Genomic DNA, 24,604 nt, shown 5'->3' on the forward strand with positions numbered 1-24,604 from the left:
AAAATGGTAATAAAAAACAGAGTTACCCTCAGTATTTCATTGATAATAATGTCAAGAAGGAAAATAAGGATGAGGTAGTCAACGGTTTTAATAATTTTTTTGTAAATATTGGACCAAGCTTGGCAGAAAAAATTCCTGATTCCCAATCTGAGGATTGGGATAATAATCTTATAGAAAGAAATCCCTGTTCAATGTTCCTCACAGCAGTGGATGGAAATGAAATTATAGACATCGTGAATAATTGTAAATATAAAACATCTACCGATTTAAATGAAATTGATATGGTGGTGGTAAAACAGGTCATTGAATGGATTGTAGAACCATTAACATACATCTGTAACTTATCATTTCAAACCGGTAAATTTCCCAATCAAATGAAAATAGCTAAGGTTGTGCCGCTGTATAAGACTGGGGATAGACACCACTTCACAAATTATAGACCTGTTTCTTTGCTTCCACAATTTTCCAAATTATTAGAAAAGTTATTCAATAATAGATTAGACAAATTCATAAATAAACATAAATTACTTACTGATAGTCAATATGGATTCAGAGCACATAGTTCAACATCACTTGCATTAATAGAATCAGTTGAGGAGATTACAAACGCCATAGACCACAAATTACATTCAGTTGGAATATTTATAGACCTTAAAAAGGCTTTTGATACAATTAATCATGACATATTAATCAATAAACTTGAACAGTATGGGATTAGGGGGTTGGTGTTGCACTGGGTGAGAAGCTACTTAAGTAACAGAAAACAGTTTGTGAAGTTGGGGGAATATACATCATCATGCTTGGACAATGCTTGTGGCGTCCCACAGGGGTCAGTATTGGGTCCAAAACTGTTTCTAATTTATATAAATGATATTGTCAATGTTTCCAAAATATTAAAATTAGTATTATTTGCAGATGACACAAGCATTTTTTGTTCAGGGGGGGATTTGCAGGAGTTACTGAGGAGGATCAGTATAGAAATGGGAAAATTGAAAATATGGTTTGACAGAAACAAATTATCATTAAACTTAAGTAAAACAAAATACATGTTATTTGGCTATTGTAATACAGACATACAGGTTCAGTTACAAGTCGAGGGGGTAGATATTGAAAGGGTACATGAAAATAAGTTTCTGGGGGTGATAATAGATGATAAGATAAACTGGAAGACTCATATAAAACATATACAAAGTAAACTGTCAAGAAGCATTTCAGTTCTAAACAAAGCGAAACATATTCTGGACCACAACTCACTCCGCATTCTTTACTGCTCACTGGTTTTACCATATTTACAGTACTGTGCAGAGGTATGGGGTAATACTTATAAAGGTACAACACAATCACTATCAGTAATGCAGAAAAGAGTTATAAGAATTATTCATAATACTGGCTATAGAGATCATACAAATCCACTATTTTTACAATCCAAATTCTTAAAATTCACAGACTTGGTTCATTTTCAAACAGTACAAATTGTGTATAAAGCAATAAACAATTTACTTCCAGCAAATATTAAAAATATGTTTTTTAACAGATCAGGGGATTACAGTCTGAGGGGGAAATTTAATTTAAAGCATCAGTGGGCACGAACAACATTAAAAGGTTTCTGTATTTCTGTCTGTGGGGTGAGGATGTGGAACAGATTGGGAGTGGGGCTCAAGCAATGTCCAAGCATGAACCAGTTCAAACAGCGGTACAAAAATATGGTTTTTTCTGGGTATAGGGAGGAGGAAGGGTAATGAGGGTTAGGGTGTTTTTGTTTTTTCCTTCGGCTTGTAAATATATAGTATTTTGTATGTAAGTAGGTATGTGAAGGTGTATATTTATGTTTGTGTATATATATGTGTATATGTATATGTGTATGTATGTTGATGTGTGTATGTATATATATATGTGTATGTATATGTATATATATATATATATTGATATCGATTTAGGTGTGTAGGAATCTATGTGTATATGTGGCAAAGGGTATTACTGGTTGTGGGGAAGAAGGGGTAGGGATAAATAAGCTGATGCTTCACCCTACCCCTTTTCGGACATGTTGGGTACACAGTAGGAACTTTTTTGTTGTTGTCTTTACTGATCTATCTTGTAATTGTTGTTGTATCAAATGTTCGAAATAAACAGTTTTCATTCATTCATTCATTCATTCATTCATTCATTCATTCATTCATTCATAGCTAACGGGACAGAACTGATCAAATGTCAAGGCCACACAGAACCATGTATTATGGTAACACGGAAACACAGAAAGTGAATTTGCACATGTTGTTGTCAAACACGGAAGAAGCGGGTGTTGCACTTTCTCAGTGCCCCTTCTGTCAGACAGACAGACAGATAGACATATGATATGACATATTTAAGAAGGTTAATTAACACATTACTAAAGTGTCTCTCATTTCAGCATTTCAGTTCATTCACATTTATATCTATGGCTATGTTCACATTACAGACTGAGATGATCAGAATTACATATTTTTATGTGCACAGAATAAACCCAAATACCCCCCCCCCCCCCCACCCACCAAAAAAAAGTAAAGGATAATATGGAAAAATGCAAAAGCTCCCTCCAAAAAGATTTGGGGTTGTAGTATATATTACAATGCAATATAAAAACTAAGTCCCTTCAGCATCTCCATCATCTTCACTTGGGGTCACCATAGCAGATCCTGATCATTGTTGGTTTGGCACAAGTTTTACGCCAGATGCCTTTCCTGAGGCAACTCCACATTACATGGAGGAATGTGGCGGGGTGGGATTTGTACCTTCTGCACTGAAACCAAGGGCACCAATCACATGGTCACCATCCCCGCTAATGCAACATACAATATATTATGTACTATATTTTAATTAGGTTACGTAACAACGGAGGCTAAAGTCATGTTTGTTATTTTAATTTAGTAATATTTATATCTATGATAATGTTCAGATTGATGACTGAAGTGATCTACATCACATATTTGAGTGTTTTTGTGACAGCTCACATTCATTTTTCCACATCATTTGTGTGTTATGTGACTATTCTTGCAGTAGTCACATCAACAGAGATCACATTCAAACTGGAGGAGCACATATATAAATGGTTATATTTTGATAAAAATAAATAAATAAATAAATTGCCATGTTTACTCAGAGTCAGGTGATAATCGTTTCACATGCAGGGGCACCGCCAGGGATTTTGGGCCCCATGAAAAGAAATCTTACTGGGCCACCCCCATATTATTTGGTCAGTATTATAATTATATTACGGGCAGCCGGTCTGCTCTGTGTCAGCCTGATCCCGTCAGATCTCAGAAGCTAAGCAGAGCAGGATGTGGTTAGTACTTGGATGGGAGACCTCTTTGGAACACCAGCAGCTATGTGTGTTTCTCCAGGAAAAACTGGAGTTGCGTCAGGAAGGGCATCTGGCATAAAACTTGTGCCAATTACCAATGCGGATCTGTTTGTATCCGCCTTGGCGACCCCGAACGCAACCGGGAGCAGCCGAATGAACAACAATTATAATTATATTAGGGGGCTCTCTGGGCCCCTGTCAATCATGGTCCCCTAGAATTCTTATTCTTATTCTCCCATTTTCAGTACCCCTGTTCACATGTGCAGAGGAAAGTGTAAATAAATCTATTAGATCTGGGCTCCACCATTTGGAGCCCCTAAAATGACGTGCAACAGTGATTTTGTCCAAGTGCATGATAAACACTAGATAGTAACAGGCTTTCACGTGAGACCTGATTCCTGCCTGTATTGCAACTTTTCTTGTCTTTTATCTACAGACAGGCTACAGTTTTTCAGGGTTTTTTTTTTTTTTTTTATTTGATTGCTTTGCACAGAGTATTTATTTGCAGCCACAAGCAGCAGAGACGCTTATCCTATAATCTATACATGCTTTCTGGAATTTGTTCATTAATTAAATAGCTGAAGTTGTTGATTATCCTGAGGAAACTCAGATCCTTCTGATGTGGATGCATTTTTTTGCAAGGGGGCTGGACAAATCCAAATCTGGGAGGGCTGGGACGGGGACTCCCCATTTACGTCATGTAAAACGGCCAACATGTGCAACGTGATCAACAGGCCTCTGCTGCCCACTAGTGGCTGATTAGATACTTACATTGTTTATTTAAGCGTCACATCAGAAGTCACTTTTTGCAGGTTGTGGGACTGTTGTTAAATTCCTAAATTGCTGGTTGGTTCAGTAGTGGTAGGAGAGGGCGTGGAGTCTTATGTGGGGAGCTTATTGTGGTATTAGTTTAATTGTTGTCCCGTTAACTTTGAGGGCAGTTGCCTGTTACACATACTAATCCCGAGGTGTACACGCACACGCTCAACTCACCTCCGGCTCCGCCCCTTTGCCAGCTCCTGGCTGTCACTCACAACAGGAAGAGTGGTAGTGCTAAACACTCACCGTTGTCACTGAGGAGTTAAGGAGAGGGGAAAAAAAAAGTTACGTGTTCATAGTTTTAGAAACGAAGCTGGGAAACACAGAGGAGGGAAGTCCCCCGCAAAGTTGTCTTTCTTCCAGCCACCGAAGTTGCTCGTGAAGTAGGGCGACTTCACACAAACTCTTTCAGGAAGGCTAGCCAAGCTAAAGCTAACGTTAGCCGTGCGCTTGCTGCTGCGAGTAAAGGTTTCTGAATTTTCGAGTTCCTGTTGACAACGCTTCGCTTTGTTTTACACGCGAATTATGGGGGGAGTATAATAGTTGGTTGTGGCGTATCGCCGCAACAGGTTGTTTCATACTTTTGCTGTATCATTTTTGTGTTTGTGCTTTAAATTTCCCTCCTTACAATCAGACGGTTTAACGGTGTCTGTGCCTACCTACCAAATCATTAGCAGACCTGTGCTAGTTAGCCACTATCTCAGGTCGAATGGAATAAGTAGTTTTTCCCTCCCCCGTCATACGTTTTTGAGCTTCAGTCCAGAGATTACCGCCACACGGGTTTATTTTGACTACTCAATCCAAGGAATCGGATTAACGCGTAAATATGGATCCACAGTCAGGGAATTCCGCATCTGCTGCTGGTTCCAAGAAAGACAAGAAAGCAAAGAAGAGCTATGAGGATGGAGATGGAAAGAAGAAATTTGTGAGTATTCCACTGGGTTATCATCTCGCGTTAATATATTTGGGTATGTGCGCGAAAACTACGATGATGGCTATATTTTGTTGCTCTCAAGTGACATTACAAAGAAACCTGTCATTTCGTTTCACCCCAACACTGCGCACCTTTTATCTTTTAGTTGACCCGCACTAACTCATGACCCAAGTTAGGTTAAGTGTTTTATGAATTTACGAGGAAGTGGCTGCTCTTCACTTCTGAAGAGCTGCACCCTGCAGTAAAACATCAAGTTGTGCACTTTTGTCAAAATGCAACACTTTAATACTACTCATTTTTCTTTCTCCACACTGAAACGAATGAAATGTAGCTTTAGCTTTCAAAGTGACGTTTGGCTCTTGTCTTTGCTTAATTTTCAATGGACTGTGATTTGCACACTGTAAAGTAGTAATCGTTGAATTCTTTCAAATGAATTAAGTAATTTCCTGTACTAAGGTGTGGCAATGACTTGTGAATTTTTCGGCGGCTGCATTGTATTTACAATGACATCATGTGGTGTCTGTTGCACTTTATCAGCATGGATGATTCAGTGTGGTGTCTTGATACCATTACAACAGTAAAGATCAGTACGAGGAATGCCTGTCATCAGCCGCCACAAAGTGTTGTGTAACTAAACTCCCTTGCCATGTCTAGCAACAGGTGAAAACTGATATTGTATACACTGAAAAACCGTAACAGTAGAGCACACACAGAAGACGCATCTGGTCACTGAGTTACCAGTTCCTCTCCACACAAGAAAATAATACTTGTAAGGTTCAAATAGAATGCATGTACTACTATATTTGCCATGTAGTACCATTTATAAATTGGTGAAGTGCTCTTTTTTTAAAATTTTATTTTCATTTTACTTTATACAAAGATGCTTTGCTCAGACAGGAGTTAACAGAATTTGGTTCTGTGACCCTTCAATTAATTGACAAGCCACATTTACCATCTGAGCTACATCATCTTGATCCACTTCATTTAGGGCATTTGAAGATCTGTAAGTTTCCATCAACATTTTATAGCTGTCATGTCGTACACCCTGCCAGGAACATAAAAGGAAAAGCTGTGGTTCCTACAATTTCAAATTTCCAACATGTTAAGGATAAGGATTTTCAGTTTGCAAATAATATCAGAAAGAGAGAGCCAAAAATTCTAACTTACTTATTTTTATTAAATCTAGCAATGATCCAATAAAGTCATTTTTTATCAGTATAATTGGAATAAATTAAATGAGTCATCAAATCAGTTCTGTCTGGTGTTGCTTTATGTGCGGTGTTCCAGTGGTTCAAGGAGTCGAACTTCTGCCTGTATTTGCTTGTGAAGCAGCACTTCAACTTCACTTGATTTAGTTTAATGTCAAATCACAACAAAGTTGCCTCAAGGCACTTCACACAAGGAAAGTCTAACCTTACCAACCCCTAGCAAGCACACAGGTGGCATTGGTAAGGAAAAACTCCCTCTGATATTGTGGAAGACACCTCAAGCAGACCAGACTCAAAGGAGTGACCCACTGCTTAGGCCATTCTACCAGAAAGGTTTACAATACAGAACACAATACAACAACAATTGACAAGAGTCCATGCAGGCGTCCAGTCCACTGTCGGGGGAGGGGGGGGTCATCAAGCCACTCGTTGGATCTGTTCCTACAGTGGAGTTCATCCCCCGTCCGCAGGAGAAATCATCCAATCCAGCATGTGGATCCAGTCACATCTCAGACAGAGAGAATAAGAAATCAGAATCAGTCAGCCAGAAAAACTACACTTAAGATATAATTCATCAGCATTAAGCAACAAGAAAGCAGAAGAAATATTAAGGTGAGTTTGCTAAGGAGCAAACTCACTTAGTATTTCTTATTAAGGCGCAAACTCACACTTTTTACAAACATATTTATGCTTTCACTTCAGATGCAACGTCTTTTATTGTTGTTGTTATTGTTTTATTGAAATTTTTTTTTGTAAGTCCACACAAGTCAACTGTGCACAATCAGTTTCATTGTTTTTCTTAAGCATATTGTCAGCCAACACTCCCTCTCAGTGCTGCTGCAGTGTACATTTTAAAAGCATATTTAGTATCCTTCCCTTCAAATATGTGTCAGGTCGGTCTTGTTGCATGGGAACGTATTGTTTGCTGTTACAGAGTAAGTCACATTTTTGTACATCACAAAACTTGCACCCCAAAGATGACATAGCATTGATGCAGGATGGCTGTTTATGGAATGTCACTAGTTAAGGTGTAGTTAGGATGTAGTTAGTATTTAGTCATCTGTTTCTTTGAATGTATTTGATATCAGGTCCATTAATGATGCACAGACATGGTATGTCATGATTTGTGTATATCACGCTCTGTAGCATTCCAGTTGTTACAGAGCCAGCTTGGAAAAAAACAGAAGAAGACTAGAGCATGTGTACAAGCCGTGTAAGAGCTAATTTGTAGCAAGAAAAGCTACCGCTTTTCAATGTGACACAAAAAAGTAAAATAAAGCCTTTTAAGAGAAAGAGGGCCCATGCTTATCATCTGAAATAGACTTACTGCGCATTTAAAGTGAAACTGACTCCAAATATGACTAAATTAAGTACTTCTATTTATTTTTGGAAATGCGCTCCATTCTCAAAACGGTACATGAAAGAAAACAGCGCTTGCCTTTGCAGACGTTCAGGGGGACGCACTGCTGCCTCACCAGGGCTCGTAACATCAGATCTTAAAGTTCAGAGTCCGTTGTATGTGTCCCCCCAAAAATTGCCAGTACTCACAAACGTACAAACATCTCTTGATTATTGTTTAAGCATTCTAAAAGAGACAGAGGGAGTGAGGGAGAGAGAGCGCTTCATGTACTGTTTTGAGAACGGAGCGCATTTCCGAAAATAAACAAAAGTACTTCATTTAGTCATTTGTAGTCAGTTTAGGTAAATCATTGCACCACTGTGCTCATGTTCAAGTGCAGGCAAAGTCAACTTTATTGTCAAATATGCTGTACATGCTCGACATACAGCACAGATGAAATTTCAGTCCTCTCAGACCCACGGTGCAGAGTATAGAATAAAAACTACTGCTAAGCTAAGTAAAAAAATTACCTTAAATACTACTGATTTACAAAATAAAAATAACAATATAAAACAGTATAACAGTGTAGGTTGTGTAAATATAACAGTATGATGCCGTAGTGCAAATGGCACTGTACTAATGTAAACAGTATGACATCAAATACGATAGTGCAATGGATAACAGCATAATACAGAAAATACAGAGAGGGACACCGATGATCTTCCCAGCTGCTTTCACAGTGCGCTGCAGGGTCTTGTGGCAGGATATGGTGCAGGCACTATACCACACAGTGTGGTACATGAGCATCCTGCTGGTCAGGATGCTCTTGATGGTACCCCTGTAGAAGGAGTACATGATGGGGGTCAGGGCTCTTGCTTTCCTCAGTTTCTGCAGAAAGTAGAGTCACTGTTGGGCTTTTTTGGCCAGAGATGTGGTGTTGATGTTCCAGGACAGGTCTTGGGAGATGTGTACACACAGGAACTTTGTGCTGCTCACCCGCTCCACTTCAGCACCATTGATGGTTAGTGGAGCATGCTGAGCGGGCTCTCTCCTGAAGTCCATGACAATCTCCTTTTGTCTTCTCCACGTTCAGGTGGAGATTGTTGTCCATGTGCCACATGGCCAGGCGGCTCACCTCACTCCTGTAGCTTGTCTCATCGTTGTTGTTGATGAGACCCACCGCAGTCGTGTCGTCTGCAAACTTGATGAAGAGGTTGGATCTGGATGTAGGTGTGCAGTCGTGGGTCAGCAGAGTGAAGAGGAGGGGGCTCAGCACACATCCTTGGGGAGCTCCTGTGTTTAGCGTGATGGTACTGGAGGTGTTGCTGCCAGCCCGAACTGCCTGTGGTCTCCCCATCAGAAAGTCCAGCAGCCAGTTGCACAGGGAGGTGTTGAGTCCTAGCTGGACTAGTTTGAGGATGAGTTGCTGGGGGATGATTGTATTCAGTGCTGAGCTGAAGTCGATGAACAGCATTCTGACGTGTGAGTCCTTGGTCTCCAGGTGAGTGAGGGCTGAGTGGAGGGCAGTGGAAATAGCATTGTCGGTTGAGCGGTTGGACCGATATGCAAACTGGTAGGGTTCCAGTGCGGCGGGGGGGCAGATTTGATGTGGTCCATGATTAGCCACTTGAAGCACTTCATAATGATGGGAGTCAGTGCAACTGGGCAGTAGTCATTGTAGCAGGAGGGAGACAACTTCTTCGGGACCGGGATGATGGTGGTGGCTTTGAGGCATGTCGGGACAACAGCTTGTCTCAGCAAGATGTTGAAGATGTCAGTGAAGACATCCGTGAGCTCGTCAGCACAGTCTCTCAGGACCCGACCAGGAATATCGTCGGGACTGGGGCTTTCCTCACGTTGATCCTTCTGAGCATTCGCCTCATGCTATCCGAAGGTAGTGACAGCACCTGGTCGTCAGAAGGTGGTGGAGTGTTATTGTCTGCCTCAAAGCGAGCAAAGAAGTCATTCAGCTGATTCAGCAGAGAGGGGGTGTTGTCGCAGGTCTGCGGGGTGGGCTTATAGTCCGTGATGGTCTGAATACCCCGGCATAGATTCCCGGAGTCTCTGCTGTGCTTGAAGCGGTCAGTAGGGCTGCAGCTATTGATTATTGTAGTAATCGAGTATTCTATCGATTATTCTGGTGATTAATCGAGTAATCGGATAGAAAGTACTTTTGTGTTTTAAAACATTAACAGTCCAGGGCTCTCCCTAAGTCATGGCACAGTGTCACTGTGTCACCACGGAGACTGTCAAATTTAGTGTATCCCTTTTGTGTTTTTCTGGGTAATTTTTTTTTTTTTTTTCACATCTTTACAAGTTTTGGATCTTTCCTGGTGTCAGGAGCTCAGTCATAGTCTTGACATTTTGCTGAAATGGTGATGGGTTGTGGCTTTCTGTTTTTTGTTTTCCCCAACTTGTAAAATTTAACCATTTTTATTCATTTATTTATTTATTAAGGTGGTGGACTGGGTCCCTGCATGAATTTCTTTGTAACTCTCCCTCTGCGATTCAGCCAATGCATTTCATTTTCTGCTGGAGGTTGAATATGCAGCGTTGCAGTCACTGGTTTATGTATTATTATTATTATTTTATTGGAGTTTCCGTGTTTGTGAAGCATTGTGTGTTGCCCAAAAAAAGTGAAAATTAAAAAGCGAAACACTCATTGCGAGTCACACATTAGAAAGTGCGGACTTCTTCCAGAGACTGTGGCCGGGACAGAGCTGTGTGAGGGCAGTGCTGAGCTGCTCACACCGGGCAGAGACAGCAGCCGTCTGCCGCGCGTAGACCGGCCAGCGGACGAAACTGTTTAAAAAAAAAAAAACACACACACTGCTTTGCTTTAAATGCACAGTAAGCTATTTCAGATGATCAGCGTGGCCCGTCTTTTTCCTAAAAGGCTTTATTTCACTCTGTTTGTCATGTTGGAAAGCTGTAGCTTTTGTGCTAATTTGATTAGCGCTTGCTCTACTTCTTCTTCTGTTTGTTTTTCTGGGAGCATTACAGCGCCACACACAGGCCTGGCATATGTACTACAACGTTAAACGAAGCTTCGAGGCACAGAATTTCCCTCGAACATTTTTTATAATTGAATTATTCAAATTACTCGACTAATCGTTTCAGCCCTAGCGGTCAGCGATCCTCCTGGAGTACTGTGTCTTAGCATCTCTGATTCCCCGTGACAGGTTGGTCCTGGCTGTCCTTAGGTCCACCTCGTCCCCAACTCTGAAGGCAGAGTTTCAAGCCTTCAGGAGCCTGTGGACTTCCCCTGTCAGCCAAGATTTCTGATTGGCCCGAATGGAGATGGTTCTGGAGACCGTGACATCATCCATGCACTTCCTCATGTAGGCAGTGACGGTCTCCGTGTACTCCTGGAGTTCTGTGGTGTTATTGTAGGTGGCTGTCTGTCTGAACATGCTCCAGTCAGTAGTGGCAAAACATTCTTGGAGCCTGACTGACTGAGGATTACACCAGACCGCCTGCGCTTACGGTCTGGTGTCAGGGGAGGGCTGAGCTCTTGACACTGGGAAAGATTCAAAACTTGTAAAGACGTGAAAAAATAAATAATTACCCAGGAAAACAGAAAAGGATACACAAAGTTTGACAATCTGCGTGGTGGTGCAGCGACATTGTCATTGCTTAGGGAGAGCCCTGGACTACTTATGTTGTTTTAAAAACACAAAAGTACTTTTTATCTGATTACTCGATTAATCAATAAAATACTCACTTACTTAAATAATCGATAGCTGCAGCCCTAATCTCCTCTCACCGCATGACACCCCCCCCCCCCCCCCCCCCCCGCAAGTTGTTTGAAAGCCATGTTTTCAGAACAAGGACCTGCATAAAGTGTGTAAGGAATTTTTTCTTAAAAGCAGACAACAGATTGATTGTAATGTATATTACATTACAGAAATCAGCCAATCAGTGCGTCATAGCCATATAAAAAAACAGTTTATTTTTGTCGCGCTGACTTTTTTTTTACCTGCTGAATTCCAAAATTCCTGTTGCCAACCTGTATCTACTTCTTCACCCGATAATTTGCATAAAATGCAAAAATATATGTATGTATATTAGGGGAGGTGATGGTCTAGTGATTAAGGTGTTGGGCTTGAGACCAGAAGATCCTCGGTTCAAATCCCCGAGTGACTGGAAAATCACTAAGGGCCCTTGGGCAAGGTCTTTAATCCCTTAATTGCTCCCGGTGTAGTGGGCACCTTGTATGGCAGCACCCTGACATCGGGGTGAATGTGAGGCATAATTGTAAAGCGCTTTGAGCGTCTGATGCGAAGAGTAGGGGTGCCGGAAAAAAATCGATTCACGTCCAAATCGCGATTCTTATTAAGATTCTGAATCGATCCAAAATGTCCAAGAATCGATTTTTAAAAAGCAATTTTTTAAACATTTTCTTGCTTACTCGCTGCGTGTACTGTTTGTCAGGCAACGGCCTCCGTCCTACCGCGTCCCCGCGAGGGTAGGGTCCGGCGTGCTTCAAACATTCGTGAGTTGCAGCTTAGCATGACGGATGAAGAGCTAATTCAGCCAGCACTGTCTTTGCTGAAGGCAAATGTTTGGGTGCATTTTGGATTTTATTATTTGCTGCATAAGAAGGAGCTTGACAAGACTTATGCAGTGTGCAAAATCTGCAAAATGAAAGTCAAGTACTTCAGAAACACTTCAAATCTGCAAGCCCACATGCTTTGGCATCACCCGGAGCTAAAAGAAGCGGAGCAGCAGTCTCTGCCAACTACTGACCAGTGCACACTAAATCACTTCGCTAAACTGCCAGCCAACTCTGAACGAGCAAAGCAGATAAGTAAATTTACATCTTTAGAATCACTTGATTAACCTTGTAAAGCTGCATTTTCTTAAACAGAAACATTTTTTAAGTAATATAACTATTTCTCAGAGCTCTTTGAATCGAAAATTGATTCTGAATCGAATTGTCACTAGGGATGGGTATTAAGATTTTATCTATCGATGCCATTATCGATCCAATTCCTTATCGATTACCTTATCGATACCTCTTGTGAATTTTGTACTAAAAGTAGGCTTTACAGGTTTTCTATGTATTTCATTGAGTCTTAAAGTAAATAAATATGAAATTGGTCACTGTATTCTTGATCTCTGGACATAAATAAAAATAAAATGGTGTTTCGCTTTGAAGTTATTAATTAAAACTGGACTCTATCGTTCTGACTTGACTTGGCAGAGAGCCGCGCAGCGTTTGGAGCTGTGTGAACAGAACTGAGGATGATTCTCGTTTCTTTCTCGCAACAAGACAGGAGGCCCAGTTAGTGACTTTAATCCGCACAAAATGACTCAAGATTGACATATTCAGGGATGAAAGTGGTGAGAAACAAAAAAAGCTGAAACCCAGAATTACCCCCCAGCACCACCTGCACAAAAATGTTTGAATTCTAGAAGCTCTGAAATGCAATCTGGGGCTATTCCAGACAATAAACTAAAGTGAGTGCATCATCCATTTTGCTGAGAGAGAAAAAAAAAAAACAACTTATTTGAATTCATTCATTCTGCTCTTACAAGGAGGCAGCAGTTTTCTAGCTTGGCAGATACTGTAGTTCTGGAGGAAATCACTGAAGAAATTAACACATTGAAAATATGGTTTGACCAAAACAAACTGTCATTAAACTTAAATAAGACAGGGATGAAGTGGAGGTGTAAGAGTCACTAGGTGTCCACAGGAAACATTTATTTCTGTATGTATGTATGTATGTATGTATGTATGTATGTATGTATGTATGTATGTATGTATTTATTTATGTATGTTTATTGTTAGTTGGTTTTATATTTTCTGTTGTGTTTTTATTCAGGTTCTTTTTGTCTCTTTCTCTAAAATTGTATTTAATAACTAATCATTAGATTAGTTATTATTACTGTTATTGTTGTGGTTGCTATTATTATTAATATATAAACAAAAATAAATTAAAAAAAAATTACAATTTGTAATACATTTGACTCTTTTACGACAACAAATGCTTATTATACAGAAAATGCACCCGAACGTGCTGATAGCTGCAACTGCTTAATGCTAACTTTAACATTGAAAATGCCATAGACATGCTAATGTGTTAGCATCGGTCCCGTTTTTAAGTTATAAAATACATCTATCAACTGTTTCAGAAGACCATAACAGGTCGGCTTAACATAAAAAAGGTAAATAATACAGACGTATGCTCTTTAGGGTTTTAACAGGGGAAAATTAAGATAAAGCGAAAGGAAAAAAAAAAGAATAAACGAAGCAGTAGATCGAAGCACTGCTTCAATCTGCAAACCACCGCTTCAATTAGTTCAAGGTTCAAAGCAAAGCCGCGCTGCAGAAAAGTTGATTACAGACCCACTGCAGGGTCTGTAATCAATGTAGAGATATTATCATTTTCCTGACAAACACCTCCAAAAACACTGGCTACTCTGAAGGACCGATAAGGGAATCGTTAAGCAAAAAGCTTATTGATGTCGGTGGATGAATCATTTCTTAACGATACCCGAAAGGAACCAGTTGTCAAGAATCAGAATTGAGTTGAATCGTTAGTTGTTGTAAGATTCACATCCCTAGAAAAGAGCTATATAAATGCAGTCTATTTACCATTTTACCTTTTAAAACAACATGGCTGCTTGTTTTTTTTTTTTTTACAAGTTTGCTTGTATTGGCTTTGTGAATCAAAATAAAAGTTTTGATTTCCATGTATTGACCTGCTGAATTCAAAGTTGCAGTTGGCAAGCTGTATCGCTACCTCTTCACCCCTAATTTGCATAGAACAGCAAGACCAACTGTTTTATTTATCAGACTGCTTGTATGTGTTCCAGAAATAAAAATGAACATTTTCAAGTGTTTTGGTGAGGTTAACTGCAAAATAACTATATTAAAGCTGTATATGTAATCCTTTATCCCCAATTTGCATAATCAAGATGAGTGTATTCAACAGTTATGCCTCCAGTTATATGAAAATCACATATAGTAAGTCCCTTCGGCTGCTCCCTTGTTTGCACTTGGGGTCGCCACAGCAAATCCAAGGTGGATCTGCATGTTGAATTGGCACAAGTTTTACGCCGGATGCCCTTCCTGACGCAACTCCACATTACATGGAGAGATGTGGCAGGGGTGGGATTTGAACCCGGAACCTTCTGAACTGAAACCAAGCGCATTAACCACTTGGCCACCACCCATGCTCTTATGAATATACACTCAACAAAAATATAAAGGCAACACTTTTGGTTTTGCTCCCATTTTGTATGAGATGAACTCAAAGATCTAAAACTTTTTCCACATACACAATATCACCATTTCCCTCAAATATTGTTCACAAACCAGTCTAAATCTGTGATAGTGAGCACTTCTCCTTTGCTGAGATAATCCATCCCACCTCACAGGTGTGCCATATCAAGATGCTGATTAGACACCATGATTAGTGCACAGGTGTACCTTAGACTGTCCACAATAAAAGGCCACTCTGAAAGGTGCAGTTTTATCACACAGCACAATGCCACAGATGTCGCAAGATTTGAGGGAGCGTGCAATTGGCATGCTGACAGCAGGAATGTCAACCAGAGCTGTTGCTTGTGTATTGAATGTTCATTTCTCTACCATAACCATCTCCAAAGGCGTTTCAGAGAATTTGGCAGTACATCCAATCAGCTTCACAACCGCAGACCACGTGTAACCACACCAGCCCAGGACCTCCACATCCAGCATGTTCACCTCCAAGATCGTCTGAGACCAGCCACTCGGACAGCTGCTGAAACAATCGGTTTGCATAACCAAAGAATTTCTGCACAAACTGTCAGAAACCGTCTCAGGGAAGCTCATCTGCATGCTTGTCGTCCTCATCGGGGTCTCAGCCTGACTCCAGTTCGTCGTCGTAACTGACTTGAGTGGGCAAATGCTCACATTCGCTGACGTTTGGCACGTTGGAGAGGTGTTCTCTTAACGGATGAATCCCGGTTCACACTGTCCAGGGCAGATGGCAGACAGCGTGTGTGGTGTCATGTGGGTGAGAGGTTTTCTGATGTCAGTGTTGTGGTATGAGTGGCCCATGGTGGCGGTGGGGTTATGGTATGGGCAGGCGTCTGTTATGGACGAAGAACACAGGTGCATTTTATTGATGGCATTTTGAATGCACAGAGATACCGTGACGAGATCCTGAGGCCCATTGTTGTGCCATACACATCCAAGAACATCACCTCATGTTGCAGCAGGATAATGCACGGCCCCATGTTGCAAGGATCTGTACACAATTCTTGGAAGCTGGAAATGTCCCAGTTCTTGCATGGCCGGCATACTCACCGGACATGTCACCCATTGAGCATGTTTGGGATGCTCTGGACCGGCGTATACAACAGCGTGTACCAGTTCCTGCCAATATCCAGCAACTTCGCACAGCCATTGAAGAGGAGTGGACCAACATTCCACAGGCCACAATTGACAACCTGATCAACTCTATGCGAAGGAGATGTGTTGCACTGCATGAGGCAAATGGTGGTCACACCAGATACTGACTGGTATCCCCCCCCCAATAAAACAAAACTGCACTTTTCAGAGTGGCCTTTTATTGTGGACAGTCTAAGGCACACCTGTGCACTAATCATGGTGTCTAATCAGCATCTTGGTATGGCACACCTGTGAGGTGGGATGGATTATCGCAGCAAAGGAGAAGTGCTCACTAGCACAGATTTAGACTGGTTTGTGAACAATATTTGAGGGAAATAGTGATATTGTGTATGTGGAAAAAGTTTTAGATCTTTGAGTTCATCTCATACAAAATGGGAGCAAAACCAAAAGTGTTGCGTTTATATTTTTGTTGAGTGTATAATATATTATATATATAATATATAATATAATATATATATGAAAATCACATATAATTAATAATATTTTGTTTTCACAACTGACTAAGATGTTTTCATTTTAAGGTCTTAAGAGTTGCCAGAGATGCCAAATTTCCCAAGGTAATAATTGCTGTCAGTTTTATACATGTAGGAAATTAAAATAAACCTAAACTTATGCTTATTTTAGATTGACAGTTTGTAACGAAACATGTTTCTAGGATAAATATGCATTTCTGTCAAAGCTGAAAATATGGGAAATACATGTACATATGAATTTAACATTGTGTGTGAGAAACAAATAATATTCCTATATGTCTAGCATGAACATTAAACTATCTTTTACACACTATATACGAGGTCTGTCAATAAAGTATAGGTCCTTTTTATTTTTTTCAAAAACTATATGGATTTCATTCATATGTTTTTACGTCACACATGCTTGAACCCTCGTGCGCATGCGTGAGTTTTTCCACGCTTGTCGGTGACGTCATTCGCCTGTGAGCACTCCTTGTGGGAGGAGTCGTCCAGCCCCTCGTCGGAATTCCTTTGTCTGAGAAGTTGCTGATAGACTGGCGCTTTGTTTGATCAAAATTTTTTCTAAACCTGTGAGACACATCGAAGTGGACACGGTTCGAAAAATTAAGCTGGTTTTCAGTGAAACTTTTAACAGCTGATGAGAGATTTTGAGGTGATACTGTCGCTTTAAGGACTTCCCACGGTGCGAGACGTCGTGCAGCGCTCTCAGGCGCCATCGTCAGCCTGTTTCAAGCTGAAAACCTCCACATTTCAGGCTCTATTGATCCAGGACATCGTGAGAGAACAGAGAAGTTTCATTAGAAGTCGGTTTCAGCATTTTATCCGGATATTCCACTGTTAAAGGAGATTTTTTTTTAATGAAAGACGTGCGGGCGGATTTCAGCGTTGGCTCACAGCCGCTGCGACGCTCCGCCACAGGAAAAACACCTCCGTTGGAAGCCTTAAGGACAAGTTGGAACATGTCCAGCTGTTAAACAATTTCTCATATACTCACTCCACTGAAAGCCATCAAAAGCCGCCTGGATTTTACAAATGGTTATCAACACTGCCGCACCGCGTCGGCTGCGTCCCGACGCGCGGACCCGTCCGCACGTCTTTCATTAAAAAAAATCTCCTTTAACAGTGGAATATCCGGATAAAATGCTGAAACCGACTTCTTCTGAAACTTCTCTGTTCTCTCACGATGTCCTGGATCAATAGAGCCTGAAATGTGGAGGTTTTCAGCTTGAAACAGGCTGACGACGGCGCCTGAGAGCGCTGCACGACGTCTCGCTCCGTGGGAAGTCCTTAAAGCGACAGTATCACCTCAAAATCTCTCATCAGCCGTTAAAATTTTCACTGAAAACCAGCTTAATTTTTCGAACCGTGTCCACTTCGATGTGTCTCACAGGTTTAGAAAAAATTTTGATCAAACAAAGCGCCAGTCTCTCAGCAACTTCTCAGACAAAGGAATTCCGACGAGGAGCTGGACGACTCCTCCCACAAGGAGTGCTCACAGGCGAATGACGTCACCGACAGGCGTGGAAAAACTCACGCATGCGCACGAGGGTTCAAGCATGTCTGACGTAAAAACATATGAATGAAATCCATATAGTTTTTGAAAAAAATAAAAAGGACCTATACTTTATTGACAGCCCTCGTATAATAGAATTGACATTTCTCAAACAACTTTTGTATTGATAGAAACATTTTAATAAACACAAGTGTTTATTTCCACTAGATCTATGATGCATCCACATTGCAGCAGTTAGAACTACATTTGCATAAACCACAGGTAAGCATGCTAGACTTTCTGCATTTGCAGAGACAAGAGGAACAGCCAGATGGGGCAGTGTCAGTAGAGATGGCATTAGCTTTCCATTCCTCCTCTCCCAGCCCATGTCGATTGCTGCTGGGACTTGAGGAAATGCTTTGTGTGCCTGTAGCCAAGTTGCTGCCTGAAGATGACTCCTTTTGATATGAAGTTGTGCAGCATCACTTGTTGGTGGCAAAAGCTTTTGCTTCAGTCCTTTCTTAACAGACTGACCCTGGCACTGTCAGTGGTATTGACAGAAGTGCCATAAGCAAGACATATGAACTTCTCAACATTTGTCTGTGTAGCCCTGGTGAGAAGTTCCTGTCCAAGTTTTGCAAGGAGCACCTTGTGCTCACTGAATACTTGTAGAGTTGTGTTTTTACTGTGTCCAGTAGGAAGTCAAATTGCTTCCAGTGAGTGCATGGAAGGTCAGCAACAGCTTAACAGCTTCATCGCTCAGGGCATTGGCTTGGATGACATCTTTGATTGGGATGTATTTTGGCTTCTTGTAAACCTGCCTTCTTGAAGACCGTCTTGCTTCCCATCTGCTGATGGCGTGTCATCAGCAGGAGTAGGACATCTGTGTTTCTGGCAGACATAACAATGACCCCGGTGTTGGAGTTCATGCAATGAAGCACAAGCCATGTATCAGCCTCTTCATGGTGAGCTTTCAGTGGTTCAAGGTTCACAGCATTGTTGTTTGACAGCAAAGTTGTTTCATCCTAACAACCACCAGCAGCAACCACAATCTTGTCCTATGGGGCCTGCTCAAACAAAGTTGTTGCCAACAACCTACACAGGTCTGCTGTGTTCTCGGGTACTGACAGAAATTCCTTCCAGTCAGCAGGAAGTGGAACTGTGGCCTGCAATACTCGCTTTGTTGTTGTGCCTTATTTTGCACAAGCAAACTTGTGCGAAATATAATATAAACAGGCAGCCATGTTGTTCCATGCAAATTAGTGGTGAATGAGTACAGGTATTAGCTTGCCAACTGAATTCAACAGGTCAAAATACATGGAAATAAAAGCTTCATTTCTTTTCTACAGCTAATACTGACATGATAAAATGGATGGGCATGTTGTTTTATGGACATTAGGGGTGAAGGAGTAAACATACAACTTCAATGGTTCTTTGTTTTATTTCACTTTCTTACTTTTTCCCAGCTAAAACCCTAAAGATATAAAAATTATAAAAATGAACAATATCATTGTCACCGACAAAAATAAAATAGTTGAGTATTTTAACAATCATTTTGCTAAAGCTGGTTGTTACAATACATCTCAGTCCACACACACCCTCTGTGTCTCTTCACCTGCCCTGGGACCCCCTCATTCTCATTCCAACCTATACAGGAATCAGATGTACTTGCTGAACTGTGTAAACTGGATACTCACAAACCAGCTGGACTGGACTCATTAGACCCTTTCTTTTTCAAGACAGCAGCTCATATTACTGTCCCCATCTCCTACCTTTTCAATCTGTCCCTGCAGTCTGGTGTTTTTCCTCAGGACTGGAAATGTGCTGCTGTCACCCCTCTTTTTAAAGGGGGTGACAGCACAGATTTAAACTGTTATAGACCCATCTCTGTTTTGCCCTGCTGGTCGAAAATCCTAGAGAGTCTGGTCAACAAGCAGCTCGTGTACCACCTAGAGACTCACAACATCCTGAGTCCAGTTCAATCTGGCTTCAGAGTGGGACATAGCTGCATCTCGGCTACTCTAAAAGTTGTTAATGACATTATCTGTGCCATTGACAGCAAAGAATATTGTGTTGCTGCTTTTGTTGATCTGGCTAAGGCCTTTGACTCTATGGACCATCATATACTGTTGAATAGACTCAAAGACATAGGCCTCTCTCAAAGCTGTTTGTCATGGTTTAGTAATTACTGCTCTGGTCGGTCTCAGTCTGTGAGGGTAGAAGGTCTTTTGTCTTCCCCTCTACCCCTCCTTAAAGGTGTTGCCCAAGGCTCTATTGGGCCCAACTTTATTTAGCATTTATGTTAAAAACATTGCCCTTGCCGCAGGAAATGCTAATATTCACCTGTATGCCAATGACACTATCTTATACACATCTAGTCCCTGTCTTAACACTGCGTTGTCCTCACTTCAAACCAGCTTCAACAATATTCAGCTGGCCTTTGCTCACCTTAACACTGAATACTAATAAAACAAAATGCATGCTCTTTAGCAGATCTCTTCCACATTCTAGCTGCCCTGTAACCCTCACTTCAAACGACGGCTCTGTAATTGATTTTGTCAACTCCTATAAGTATCTCGGTATCTGGTTAGACTGTTCACTCACATTCAAATCACACATCAATACAGTTCTAACAAAAGTCAAATCCCATATAAGCTTTCTTTATCGCAATAAATCCTCACTCACTCACTCTGCCAAACACCTACTGGTCAAGATGACAGTTCTCCCCATCTTTGATTATGGAGACGTCATCTACAGGTCTGCTGCTAAAACTCTTCTTCACAAATTAGATGTTATTTACCATTCTGTCTGTTTTGTTACTGGTGCTCCATTTCACACTCATCATTGTAACCTGTATTCATTAGTCAGCTGGCCCTCCCTTCACTCCCGCAGACTAGTCCACTGGTACCTTCTCATATACAAAACTCTAATTGGTAAAACTCCACTATATCTTCGTTCTCTTCTTCTGATCCATAATTCTGCCCGTACATTGCGCTCAAGCAGTTTAATTAATCTAATTGTCCCTAAAGCCCGTACTTCCTTTGGTGGCTTCTCGTTCCAGTTTTCTGTCGCAAATGACTGGAATCAGTTACAGTTATCACTTAAACTCAGCTTGTTTGTTTCAGTCAGTACCTTTAAAAATTCATTGCATTCTCTGGTCCATGATCAGTGTACCTGTTTTTAACCTGTTTGGTTTGATGTAAACTAGTGATTCTGTTTATTTGTGCATTGTGTCTTTTTATATGAATGTTTGTGTTATGTTTTTGTGCTGTCTGCTTATGCTGCCTCTTGGCCAGGTCACCATTGCAAATGAGAATTGGTTCTCAATTCGCTTACCTGGTAAAATAAAGGTTAAATAAAAAAAAGAGCATAGTATGTCTGTTAGTAATATTTACCTTTATATGTTAAACCGACTTGTTATGGTCTTCTGAAGCAGTTGATGTATTTTATAACTTAAAAACGGGACCGATGCTAACATGTTAGCATGTCTAAGGCGTTTTCAATGTTAAAGTTAGCATTAAACTGTTCACATCTCTGCACGTTTGTGTGCATTTGTTTTCTGTGTAATAATTAATTGCTCAGCATTTGTTGTCATAAAAATGTCAAATGTATTACAAATTATATTTTTTAAATTTATTTTGATTTATATATTAATAATAATAATAATAATAATAATAGCAACAACAACAATAGTAAGAATAACTAATAATACAATTATTATTAGTAATAATGAATAATTATCATGCAAACTTTGCTAAAAAAGGCTGATGGCACGGCCACCAGGTGGCGCTAAACTTCCTCAAAATTGGGTAAGTTGAGCACTTTCGCACCCCCTGATGGCCAATGGCATCAAGACCCCAATATTTTTTCAGTTGCATTTGATAGAGTAGGGCCTATATTTGTTGATAACATTGAAATCTGGTTGGGGTCTTGATGACGCAGAGGGTTATGGGTAGGGATGTCCCGATCAGGTTTTTTGGCCCCGATCCGATTCCGAGTCATCTGATTGAGTATCTGCTGATACCGAGTCCCGATCCGATACTTTTAAAAACTGAATGAACAATGAACGAATGCTAAATATATAATAATTTCATTTTAATCACCTTATTTTATTATTTATCACTTAAACAGTGCACTTGCTTGCTCCCGGTGTGTAGTGAGCGCCTTGTATGGCAGCGCCCTGACATCGGGGTGAATGTGAGGCATAATTGTAAAGCGCTTTGAGCATATGATGCAGATAGAAAAGCGCTATATAAATGCAGTCCATTTACCATTTGTACAGATCAGTGGTTTGTGGCACTAGTTTTCTGTGTTTTGGCCCGACGCGTCGTTCCTATTGGACAGCGCGAAGCTACGTTCGTGTTGTACTCTTTAATCGTGATCGTTACTGAGTTTTTAAAATGCTTATCGCAAAGCGTTCTTTTTTTACGACATCATGCAAGTTTTATAAGTCCGCGGACACTGATCTGTGTGTTAAGCCCCGGTCACAACCCACCGTGCGTTTTTTTTTTCGCCGTACGTTTTCTGCGGATGCCACGGCCACTACATTTTTGTGAAAATGTACGGAGGCAGTAGCAAGAGGAGGGAGGGAGTATGTTCAACGCATGTCTCTAGGAGTGTAACGATAAAGAGAGATGACAATAAAGCAGTGTGTGTGTGGGGGGTCACTTTTCTTTTTTATGAGCGGGACCGGAGCTGCGTCGTGCATGCAAGTCTGTCGGCCTCCCCACATCAGAGTTAGTGAAAAGTCACACAAGGTGTGAAACACTGATAGAGGAATATATTCACTACACACTTGATTACCACCTTTTTAAATTTCAACTTAATTCTAATTTATATATGTGTATCACAATCTTAAAGATCTGATACCTACAATTTAATTCCATAGTATGTGGTGAGTAGCCTACTGCCTCCGTACGGATTTGGTTAATTCAATAGTAATTGAATGAAAATGTGCTGCTTTGAATCCTTACTGAGGCAGTGCTCACAACGTGCGTCATCTGCACTGCTGGTGAATCTGCAGCCTGACCGCAATGAAAGTTCTGCATGCACTAAAACCTCTACGGCGTGTCTGCGTGCTTCTAAATTTGTACTGAGGCAGTACTTATGACGTATGGATCTCCAAATTTAGCCCACGTTTTTGCAAGTACACTGCACGCACGTGCAAGTGTGGCGGGTTGTGACCACGGCTTTAACAGATACAAATCAGTTTCCTCGGATCCGCGGAGTTTCGGGGAGAATAAATGCCACTCAAAGCCTGGCTCTTATGACAGTTGTCGTAAAGCGGGACTGGTTGGTTGCTGCAGTGACACTGTGTGGCTCCTGTGCGAAGCTTAGCTAAAAGTAGCATGTGGACATCACAAACTTTTAGAACTTTCAAGTTTTTAAAAGAAGAACTTTGCAACATGTCTGTGTCATGGAGCGACATCAGACAGAACGAAGATGGAGAGAAAGATGGTTTGAAAAAGTCTGATAAGGACAAGAATCCGTGGAATTGTTGCTGCCTTCATCAACACACCTGAAAGATAAACAGGAAAAGTGAACTGGTAAGAATTTTTTTCTCTCTGGAAAATAAACATTTTGCTGTTCAAACAGAATTTCAGAAAAGATTATGTGCCTTTTTTTCCTTTCATTAATCTAGACTTTCTTTCATTGAAAAAAGACATTGTGGCTTTGAGTGGATTTACAGGTATTTTATTGATATTTTACCCTGATTTTTAAAATATTCTACAAGCTTTAGCTGTGGTTTTTGAAATACTTTAAGTCTTTTCAGTCTTCATGAATTTCATGTAGTTTAATTGTTCTGAGTTAATGCATAATTTGGTTTACAATTAAAAGGAAAATCATACCAGGTCCTACTTCCATGTCATATTCTATTATTTCAACATGATCATTGACGGTTCAAATGAAAGGTTGAATCTAGGTCACTCGTGCGCACACCATCTCTCGCTCCGTTTTGCAGACAAACGATCACAAGACAATTTGTTTTTTTCTTTTTGTTAATCAGATGACAGATCGTCGTCCTGAGGACATGGTCAGCACCGGGTCCTGCTGCGCACGGAGGGATGACTGAGCAAGAGTTTTGGTGGGAAAGTGTCCATCATCCTCTTGTCATTCCATCGAGGCGTCAGGCTGAGCGCGTAAACACACCAACAGCAGTTCTGCGAAAGAAACTTTGCGCGTGTAACTCCCCCCACCTCTGTCCAGTTGAACTTATGTTTTTTTCTTTTGATCAATTAAAAAAAATAAGGATTGGGTTGAACTTTGACCGCGTCAGCCTGCTGACAAGCGGCAATGCGCACTCCCGTCAGAAGCATCATGTCAAAAACCGAGCGACGCCTCCGACGCCTCTAAAAAGCAAGGCAACATGTGTCACGCCTCTGACGCTTCCGACGCGTGAAAGGCCCATTAATCTGCAATAATGAGCCTGAAATAGCACTGATCACAATAATGACGATAAAATCTATATTGGATTCCTGATCGGGATGCAACGTCCGATTTCGATCAAGTCTGAAACCACGTGATCGGGCCCGATTTCCGATCACGTGATCGGATCGGGACATCTGTAGTTATGGGCCTTTAAATACAGCCAATTTCA

General features: G+C 40.9%; 1 protein-coding gene across 1 annotated transcript in view; it reads left to right on the forward strand.

Moving 5' to 3' along the window:
• Nucleotides 1–4,359: 4,359 nt before the first annotated feature.
• Nucleotides 4,360–24,604, forward strand: part of LOC117519815 (protein diaphanous homolog 1-like) — a 307,697-nt gene continuing 287,452 nt past the window's right edge. The window contains exon 1 of the mRNA XM_034181058.1: nt 4,360–5,081. Coding sequence (XP_034036949.1) covers nt 4,983–5,081 — 99 coding nt within the window. The 5' untranslated portion in view covers nt 4,360–4,982. The remainder of the gene's footprint in view (nt 5,082–24,604) is intronic.

The sequence above is a fragment of the Thalassophryne amazonica genome, chromosome 11 (assembly GCF_902500255.1).
Source record: "Thalassophryne amazonica chromosome 11, fThaAma1.1, whole genome shotgun sequence".
Taxonomy (NCBI): Eukaryota; Metazoa; Chordata; class Actinopteri; order Batrachoidiformes; family Batrachoididae; genus Thalassophryne; species Thalassophryne amazonica.